We start from the raw sequence: 10563 nt of genomic DNA, 5'->3' as shown, positions 1-10563 counted from the left end.
ACTGATATATATTTTCTATCTCTTAAATCTTTCCTTTCAGACATCGCAGGAGTATCGAGGGTTTGAGGCAGGAGAGGGAGGACCGTCTCCAGACTTGCCGCAGAGCTCGTAGTCTGAGTCCCAGCAAACATCCTCGCTCCTCTCCCCAAGAGGCCGTTTCCTCCTCCAAGGTGTCTGCCACCAGGTAAGATACTTGTTCCGTCACAAGAGCCAAACAGAATTCACACTACCTTATTTCATGCATGTTTTAAGGTTTAGCGTTGAAAAAGTTTGAAAAAACATTAAAGAATTGATTTAATTGCAACTCACTAAATGATCTACATAACAGAATACCAGAGGGCCAGTGTCCGTCTGACATCGAGCAGCTGCTGCGGGACTACGGACGAGCCCGGGAGGAGGCCAGGACGGAGATTGCAAAGGCCCGAGAACGACTGCGAGAGAGGACGGAGCAGGAGAAGAGGAGGCTTCAGCAGCAGGCCCAGTCTCAGGAGGTCAAGGTCAGTATTTGTGTCTTTGCAGTATCATAGCTTAAGAGTAATAAGTAGTTTCTATGTTTTAGTGTAATCACTGAAAGCATCAGATTAAGGCTGCAACTAGTTGATTTTTGTGAAATTGTTTTGTCAGCCCCGATCATTTCTGATTAAAATAATAATTCACTTTTGTTGCCTCTGGTTTTATAAGATTCAAGCACACTTGCCAATAAATCAGGTTAAAACAAATGATCATGGTTAAAACATGATATTTAATTTAAGTACGCACAGTTATATTTCTGTTATCTCCCTTGTTCCTGTGTGGGGCAGGATGACCTGAGGCATCGGACAAGAATCAGTAACAGCACCTTGTGCACTGGATCCAGCCTGAGCCTTTCCTCAGGGCCAACTTCAGGGTATAACAGCGGCAACCCTTGCCAGCTACAGCAAGGCAACAGACCACTTCTGAGTGGACAGGTTAGTACTCATTAGAGTTGATTTATATGACTGAGATAAAAGAACTGAAATAAGAGCGGAAATGAAAGAAATAAAGTTGAATGTTTATCGTGCAAATAGATCTTTTCTATGTACTTCTTTGAATGTTCTTTTTGAATGAGCACCACAGAGGGTAATTGTTTGGTTGTTGTTGTTTTGTTCAGATCACAGGGTTCCAGGATGAAGGGCTGAAGGTCAGGACACGACCTCCTATATGCGGTCCTCAAAGTGTGAAGACTCAGAGAGTTTGGCTGTCTGCCCACGGTAAGAACACGACTGGGATTCACAAACAGAAGCAGATGAGGGCAAAACAGTTCGCTGAAAAATGCTCAGAAACAAAGAAACATTTATATTATTTTAAATGGAGAAACTATATGGTTCTTTATACGTTAGAAAAAAGTTGCTAAAGTGACTTTTTTTCTGTATTGAAATTTCATGTTAACGTGTCTTTTTCTAGATGTCCGTCTTGAGCCTCCTGTTATTGGGTTTGAGCCCCTGATGACATCATCTCCATCACCAACAACTTGTCCACGCCAACGCACCGCCTCCTTTGGCTCCTCCTCTTCTCTATCCACAACCTATCAGGATATTACATCCAGTCTCCTCGGTAGAGCTCTGGCTGAGGTAACTTAACTTAACAGCTGATTTAAAGATATACCTGACCATTTCTTTGTTGTTAGGCCATTAAATGTTGCTGCTCTGCACAAAACATTTTACTGATCCTCTACGTTGTAATTGACGCTTTTACATTAGGTTCAATTGTGAACTCCTTTCTTCTCAGGTGCGACTAGCTTCTTCTGGTGACTTAAGCAACCTGCTGAAAGGAAAAGCCACAGCCGGCTGGAGGTGCGATCAGTAGTTCCATATAATAAACTTTCCAAAAAAGTTTGCTGAGATCGATCAACTTAACTTCAGTCCACTGAAGTTGCTGCTAATGTGTTAACTGTGTTTTTTCAGATATCAGGGAGAAGAACGTGGCGTCCAGGCTTACTACAAGCCCTCCTCCAGCCCATCTGTCCATGGTTTTCTGGGGGCCGGGGAGCTGGACAGACCCCTGGACAGTCTGTGGAACGTTATCTGCCAGCTGTCCAAGAGCCACATGTATAATCAGTCAATCCGTTCAGTCTGGACTCGACCACTAGATGACAGCACTCAGCTGGGTGAGCTATCATGTCTGCTTAGTTAACATCCTCATATGGTTTCTGTACATTAACATAAGAGTGGAGGAATGCAACAAAGTAAATGTAGTCACGAGATATGTAGAAGATGTTGATCGACTTTACTGAAGTGTTTCTTTCAATGCCATTTCATCACACCACATTTTTATGACACATTAAGTTACTAGTTACTTGAAAAATCTGGATGGATTTTACCGAAAAGAAACAATCAGCTGACGAAGTCGAAATATTTGTTGACGTGGCAGTATGTGCTACTTAAAAATTAATTGTAATAATTGAAAATAAACATATATTACTCGGTCATATGTTACATATTGTTTGCACTGACAACTTATACTTTTGATATAGTTATGTGCTTCTACATAGGTGTAATTTTGGATGCAGTGCCTTTAATTGTAACGTAGTATTTTACATTGTGGTTAAATTAAAGGATCAAAATACTTTCTCCCCCTATGGTTAATACAGAGTAGCTGGAATGTGAGATTACATTTACAATGTGATATCTTAAAGATGTAGTAGGCACATTTTGTAAAATCCCTTGTGTTAGTTATTGTCAACCAACAGCACCTGAAACATTAGAAAAAGATCCAAACCAATGACCGTTGCAGTTTTCATTTGCAATGGGAGTGTCATGTGAAGGAAGAGTTTACTTTGCAAAAAGTATTTATATTTTTGCAGGAATATAAAGAAAATATTTATACTTCTGTCTATGCTGCAGAGCTTTATTATATTTTTGCAAGGTGCTTATGGACCCTCAAAATGTGTTTACATCAGATGATTTGTCAGCATACATTAGCTATGTTTAGCACAGTAAAGTACACAGTCTCATAAATCACTGCCTTGCTAGATTATTGTATTGTATGACCAACTCCATTCTCGCACCTGCAGTATGTCGCAGTAAAACCTTTATTACACCATTTGGACCCTCTTACTACATCTGCTCTGCTCCGATCAAAAGCTTTATTTTGTCTCTGTTCCCTTGCCTTGGTTCTGTTGTATTTTCTTTTATTTCCAGGTTGTCATTAACCATGTTTTCCTACTTGCACATTCTCTCTGTGTTTTTCCATGTAGTGTACATACTAACAGATCCGTCCACCTGCCACCTCAGCCAGCCGCGAGACTTCTGCTGCATCAGCACTGAGTCCAAACAGGTAAGCACAGCTGCAAAATCAACCAGCTGCTTCTGGTGATTACTGTGTCTCCCTTGTATCAGCTCCATTGAGCATTTTCGGCACAGTTGTAAACAATATCATGCTGTAGTTTGATGGAGAAAATGCCATTTACTATTATATAGTGTGGAAGCTGTCTTTTGTAATTAAAACCAAGTTGTGACAAACAGTGTGACATGGTGTTTTATCCATAAAATGTAGAACCAGCTGTGTAGACACGACTCATGCTCGCAGAGACAGAGCTGAGCATAAACAACACTGACCCAGACGTATGGATGTAAACCCTGTCAGCTGTTTGTTATCAGTGTCAGTCTACAGTAGCCTTTTGGCTGTTGAAATATCTACACTTCCTGTTTTATTCATCATTCCTTTCTTTTCTCTTCTCCTTCCTCTCTGCCCCAGGGTGGCCGGTACGTGCTGGCAATGCAGTCTGTGTTCGAGGAGTCTCTGCCTCGTCCTAGTGTGGACGCCGTCCGAGGGGAGATGATGCCCAGTTGCTGGGTCCTGCAGCCTGTCAGACGTGATGGACAGGAAGTCACCAGGGTCATCTACCTGCTACAGGTGAGATATGGTTGCTCTAGACACATTTTAAATGCAGTCGGTTAACAGTTGTTGAGAGATGTTTTGGTTAATCATAGATGGCAGTAATCCTCTCTGAATGATGTGGAGTTTTTCAAAGCACTGAGTGGAAAATGCCCCTGACATAGATTTGGGGGGGAAAACCCGCTCCTCTTTGACCTCAACAGTGTGGATGTAAAAGTGCTGAATACAATTTCAACCCAGCTGCCATTACCCCTTAGTTATCAATCATAAACACTCAACCATGCAATCGCAGTTCTTGCATTTAATCAAATGTAATGCATGATTTATAAAAAAATCTGATATGCACAAAGTTGTATTTTTGTTGGAGGCTTGGGGAAATGAGACACATAAATGGGTGTTTAATATTTTTAACATCTAAAGCAACGAATATCATTAAACCTAATCATCCTGCACTGTAAATTCGATTAAGTTAAGTTTACTTGGGGAAAGTCAGTAAAAGAACTTAACTGTCAAGTCATGTGAAATGATTATGTGTTTAGAATGAACATTCTTTACTTCTTCAAAGATGTGAGCACTTAATGTTTCCAAGTACACTGTAAAACCTGATAAAACCATTTGAGGAAACTTAACTCTTTTATTTATTGTTAAGGTAACTTAAATACATTAAATAAACAGTACCCATTCCATTCAGTGTATGAACCTAAAATTAGTGAGTATTTGAACTTTGTTTATCTCAACTAAAAACTCTCCTGTGTCGACTCATTTCAATTGAGGAAACCGATTACCTTAAACCTTTTAAGTTACATTAACACAAAACAAATACCGTAAAATTCAGTGTATAACACGCACTTTTAAAACATTTATAAAAACATTTATAGTTTTTTTTCAATAGCTTCCATATCATCCATGTCATGTGACCCACTGTCCTCAAATGAATGCCAGATGCTAATACTCACTTGGACAAATAAGACACACCTCATTGGAGTTTATTGCTGTTAATATTTTAGATCCATGGTTCTCAACTGGTGGGCCGGGACCCAAAAGTGTGTCGTGGAGCTGTTTTCAGTGAGAAGTGTGCTTGGGAAAAAAAAAAGTTGTGGCAAAAAGTCTACGCTGCGCTTTTATTTTGAAGGACATGGGTTTCCTATGAAGTGCGTGCAGTAGAAGTGTAGTTTATTCACACTTCATGTATCCACTGATTGGGCAATCCCAGCTGCAGTTACATTCTTGAAACTTGACGAGTCTGACAGTTGTTGCCTTTATGTTGAACTTTTTCAGTTTATTTCTGTTGAACAAAGGCTGCTAATTAAATTAACTGTAGAGGGAATATGTTCTTGTAATGCAATCTGCACAGGTTTTAATTAAATAAATTTGACTGGTTAAAAAATGTGGGTTGCAATTCATCATTAAGGAGGTGGTGGTGGGTCCTGAGGCTAGACCAGTTGAGAACTACTGTTTTAGATTAATATTTGTAGATAGAAATTAATGTGGGTTTTATTTCCCAATAGCTTCCATGTCATGTGACCCAGTGTCCTCAAAGCAATGTCAGATGTTAACACTCACTTGGACAAAGGAGACACACCTCATTACATTGGATTTAGTTGCTGTTAATATTTTACATTCATGTTTTTATGTAAAATGTTTTCTTTTAATTTTTTCAACGAACATGCACCGTCATGTTCACTATTGCAGCCGCCACCCTTACAACAATCAATGTTACCATAGGCTGCCAACTACCGCACTTCTTAGACTAAATAAGATAATGTAACTAACTGTGATCAATAAAGTGTTCCAAAAATTAGTATCACTCAAAATGAATGCGCAAGTACCACAATTATCATTTTTGAGTTACTGCAAATTTCTTTGAGGATTGAGTTAACTAACTTTTATTAATATAGACTTTTAGGTTTTACAGTGTGCTAGGATTATTTTTTATTTTGAAAGCCTACAACAGAATCTTTGACCCCTTCATTCATATCTGGTAAACTAATGTCACTGCACTGATCCTTCAGCAATGTACAGACTTTTCCTCAGCTGGAATTATAATTCAGAGATCCCAGCTAAATAATTAAAAGTCAGCGTAGTGAGAAGCAACATAATTGATTGAACACGGATAGATTTAGTCAAATAGGCTATGGTACATTATGATTAGGACACGTTTCAAATGTTTCTAATTTCTCAGGTAAAAAAAAAAACCTTTAAAGTGAGAGACTGTTTAATCACAGGTCGGTTCGTGGGACATATTAACAGGTCGGCTCGAGTCAGCTCTGGATTTAGAGTCAGTTGGCCCTGAGGATTGTGGGTGCAGAACTGGAAAGTGAACTGCTTTGCTAAAGCAGTTAAAAACATAAAATCTTATATGCAGTACATCACAGTGTTTTAGTCCTACTACATGTTAGGGTGTTTGTCTTTGCAATAACATTTTGTTCTTCTCCAGGTGGACCTTGGAACTCCATCGTTTCCTCAGCGACTGTTGAACACTGTAGCCAGAAGACAGGCAGCTGTCATCGCTGACCTTGACGTCTTCCTCTCTTGTAAATTGCCGGGATGAAGACACATTAGCAGTGAGCACTTAGACTAAACTGTCTCCAGCAGGGAGTGAGTCTATATTTTCAATTTGCACCTGAAAACTATTTACTTGATTTTTTATTCTTAGAGCACTGTTACATTGATTCCCTGTTACAAAGTTGAAGCAGCTTTTTTGTATGAAGGTATTTTTTTTATAAGATATTGACATATTGTATTTTTATATTTGTAATGTACATGAACGCTTGTAACAATCAGAATCCTATTTTACCAAAGATTGATAAGAAGTGTTAGGGAGCGACTTGGAATGACACATTTAGCTTAATTATTAATTAACCAAGGCAGCAAAGCTTCAAAGTTTCGACATCTTATCGAATGATACAACTAATGGAATAAAGTCAGTTGATTTCTACCATATTGAACGTAGACAGCCAAATATTTTAAAGTTCAAAAGCCACATGACTTAAGAACTTTTAAAATTTGGTTAAAGAGTCAACAGGTACAACAAGGTTACCTGTGGATGTTATTTTCCAACATGTCAATACACCTCAGAATAAGACGATAAACAAGTTATATCAATTTGTTCCAGATTTGTTTCAAACTGTTTTGGCAGTTTAGGTGATGAGGGGACAATATGAAGAGAGATTGAGCATTGATTATTATTTGTTTGTTACATAATAACATATTTCCTCAGGCACTGTATATTTTAACCACTCAAAGACCTTAATTCTGTAAAAACATGAACTTCAAATGTCCTTAAACAGCCGTGCAGCAAAAAAATGCAACTCTATGAAAATAAGTTGGGGATAGTGGGTCAGAAAAGGTTGCAGGTCTGAAAGTCAGCCTGTTGTTGTATTTTTTCAGCCTTCCTCAGTTATATAGCTAATGGTTACATAAATGCAACTTTTTAAAGTTTTAAAGAAAACATTTAAAAACACAGGGAGTGCCTTGCTGTGATAAAGTGGAATATAATAAGGCTCAGCCTACTATTAAGTAATTTTCCTACAGTCCCTAAGCTATGTGTCGGACAGGAATGTGCTGTATTGAAAGAAATTGAAAGAATTATTTTGTTACTCTTCAGCCTTTACTTGTAATGTATCCTTTCATCTGTGTCACAATCTTAAAACCACTCAGCAGCACTTTGTAGTAAAATAATTTTGTTGCATAGCGGAGGTGGTGAGTTAAGAAGTCAAGAACTTTTTGAATAAAAGAGGTCAAAGGGCAAGTAGGCAGATCGGTTTTCAACAAAAGCTCTCTTGTTCAAGCCCTCTTGTCATCAGACATCACGCCTGCTGAAGTGTCCTTGAGCGAGATACTTTAGATACCAGGGATGATGCTCTGCAGATGACCCTGACCTCTGACCTCCCTTTTTATTTCACTGTAAAATGGACACAGTAAGGTACCCCAAATCTGCATAAGCTGAGTTTTAAGGCCTTTTGTTCTCACCTGTTTCTGGGGCTGTTTTTAAATTGTTTCTAGTGCCTTCTGTTTGAAATGCTGTTGAATGTCTTTTATATTTGTGTGGTTTTTTTATAAGCAAAGCCCAGTTATGTGTTGCACAAAACTATTAATGCATCCGCTAATGTTACATTTTAAAAATGGCTTTTGTTTTTACTTTGTACAGTGTTGAAACTATGCAGAAGCTGAATCAAAGGCAGGACTGTTGTCAGTCAAAGCTGGGTCAGCTGTATCCGGATATGAAGCCATATTATTTACAGTAACTGAAGGTTCAGGAGTGTTTTGGCACTGCAGCTGCAGCGCTCAGTTTGTGACTTAAGACGTTCCCTGGGGAACCAAAGAGAAAGCAAAAAATACTGAAGACTCAGAGTGAAGGAACATAGTGACCACTTTTTGTACTGATTTCTTTTTCTATGTCTATCTATCTATATATTTTAAGGGCACATGTCATTGTGTAAAAAGCTTATTTATGTTTGATGCTGTGTTGTAAATGTATTTTATTATAAACACTTCTTCTTGTTGCAAAAAAGATGTTGTTTGGCCCGTTTGTTTGACCATTTTTTACAATACAACATATTTACTTGAAATGTGGTTTTCCATTTAATTTTTATCATCTGTTTATGTGATTGTTTTTACCCAGAATCCTCTGCAAGGGTTAACAGTTTATCAGAACCTTTAATTGCTTCATTTAATCATTTGCAGTTACCAGAGCTGTGTTACCAGTCCCCAGTCTAAGTAGGCCCGATTATTAACATTATCTTTTGTGCTGATTTAAATGTGTTTGTAGATATCAAAAACTGTGAAGCACCAAAATCTGACATTGAATGCTTGCTTTGTCTTTTTCGTTTCTTTAACAATTTGACACAGAAGTCCCCAATCTGAGCCCTGCAGAGGAAAAAACAAGTACTTTTAGTGGACAATTGGTATTGCCTGCAAAGATTATGTTGCAGCCTGTTTTGCGGCTGCCAGCTGAGGTGATCTAGTGAAGCAATTCCAACACTTTTTGTACCTCTCTGTTTTATCCCAGCCCTTTGTCTGAGCCCTTAACACCTTTTTATTAATTGACCCCTCAGTAATGATTATAACCCCATTATGTAACTTCTTGTAAATTCTGAAACTATCTATTTTCAACACAAATGGGTTAAACAGATTCATTTCTGTGTCCTATTTATTACAGGGCATTATTTATCTTAAGTGATTCAATGTTGGCCTTGGTAATGTTAAAAAAAAAATCAACTATGTCTGTCATATGATTGTAGTGCCTTATAAAGTAAACATAAAAGTCCCTTTGTATGTAGTAGATTAGAAGTATAAAGTAGCAAAAATGAAAATATTGAAGTAAATACATCAAAGTAATTACTGTAGTAGTAAATGGACTTGGTTTCACATTATCTGACAGGTGTTGGACATCCTTGTAATGTGAGGATCTTTTTCCAGGACTTGTCCAGACCTCCCTTCACTCTGCAGCATGTGAACGGCACCCAGAGGCAGCAGTGGAGGTGACATTTCTGAAAGGGTCCTGGTGGGTGGGTTGGTGTTGTGAGTGCGATTAGAGCCGAGTCTGGGCGGGGTGGAGTGGAGTGGGGTGGGGGGGTGCACGGGAGATCAGAAGTGTCTCTGCCATTTAGAGTCACCGGCTCTTGTCAGGAATGTCCGTCCCTGCTCGCGCACAGATCATGTACTGGATGCGCCCACTTTATTTTTAACCCTGCAGGGTGGGTCAGACGCTGGCTTTCGGGAATGACCGTGGAGCGCGCGGCGCCTACAGCCCCTTTCCCTCGTCCCCCGTGCCCTCCTCGCGCTGTGGAGACCAACGTCCGCACTGACCAGGACCCCGCTGCTTCAATGGGATTATAATTGGTTTATTAGCAGGGAGAAGCTTCAAGATAAACACTTTTGAACAGCAGAACATCCAGAAACAAGTAAGTAGTAGTTGGACTTGAAGGAAGAGCTAGTTTGGTCGTTGCTATTCATGTTTAGACAAGTACTTAATGTTGGCGGTCATTTAACGGGTCTCTTTCCCCTTCAAATACTGTCTTTGTTCGAAGTTAAGCTAAAGTTACCTCCAAACCACCTGTTGTAACAGGCTGCCATATTAAATAATGACGTCGTTTAATTACGTTGACCAATCATTGATTTTAGATTAAAGTGCTTTATTATTAAAGTTGTTAAAGTTTTTAGGTAAAAATAAAGTTATACGCCGGAAAATGTTTCAGTTATCAGTTTGTTATCTGACTGGGAGCAGCCAGTAGTGGGCCGTTAAAAGTGCGCACACTGACGTCACTGCGCATGGCTGCGCGTGCAGAAGTGCGCTCTTTAAAACTTGTCTCCAATGTGGAAGTGTGATTAGGAAAGTATTTACATGCTTTACTGAAGTACTGCTCTAAAAAAAGATACTCTATGACATATAAAAGTCCTGAATGAAGAATCACTCTAAAGTACACAATTTGCAACATGTAACGTGTCAACGTGAAAGTACTTAGCCTATATTATTTTATGTTATTACTGATGCTATCATGTGTAAGCAGCACTTTACTATTGTAGTTGTCAAGATGGAGATAGTTTATGTATTCAGTATTTTTTATATACTTTTGTTAATCTACTTTAAATTTAAACTACAACAATGTCATAATATATAAACCTGTCGTGTTTTTGTATGTGAAATCTTAATCTGTGAAGAAGCTTGTCGCCAAATAATTCAGTTGCCATTTCAAAATAATCAGC

General features: G+C 38.7%; 2 protein-coding genes across 2 annotated transcripts in view; both read left to right on the top strand.

Moving 5' to 3' along the window:
* stard9 (StAR-related lipid transfer (START) domain containing 9) overlaps window positions 1-7274 on the top strand; it is a 42691-nt gene extending 35417 nt beyond the window's left edge. The window contains 10 exon segments of the mRNA XM_069661694.1: window positions 41-195; window positions 259-497; window positions 801-947; window positions 1130-1229; window positions 1423-1589; window positions 1747-1811; window positions 1923-2125; window positions 3215-3294; window positions 3715-3873; window positions 6293-7274. Coding sequence (XP_069517795.1) covers window positions 41-195; window positions 259-497; window positions 801-947; window positions 1130-1229; window positions 1423-1589; window positions 1747-1811; window positions 1923-2125; window positions 3215-3294; window positions 3715-3873; window positions 6293-6406 — 1429 coding nt within the window. The 3' untranslated portion in view covers window positions 6407-7274.
* Window positions 7275-9520: 2246 nt separating this feature from the next.
* The window catches only part of sptb (spectrin, beta, erythrocytic), a 52170-nt gene continuing 51127 nt past the window's right edge, over window positions 9521-10563 (top strand). Inside the window, exon 1 of the mRNA XM_069662065.1 lies at window positions 9521-9761. The gene's annotated coding sequence lies outside the window, so the exon portion shown is untranslated. The remainder of the gene's footprint in view (window positions 9762-10563) is intronic.

This window comes from Semicossyphus pulcher, unplaced genomic scaffold (assembly GCF_022749685.1).
Source record: "Semicossyphus pulcher isolate SPU_LCO1_2020_fin unplaced genomic scaffold, fSemPul1.0.p SCAF_14, whole genome shotgun sequence".
Classification (NCBI taxonomy): domain Eukaryota; kingdom Metazoa; phylum Chordata; class Actinopteri; order Labriformes; family Labridae; genus Semicossyphus; species Semicossyphus pulcher.
The sequence above is the reverse complement of the archived record's forward strand: the minus strand, read 5'-3'. Positions and strand labels throughout refer to the sequence as shown.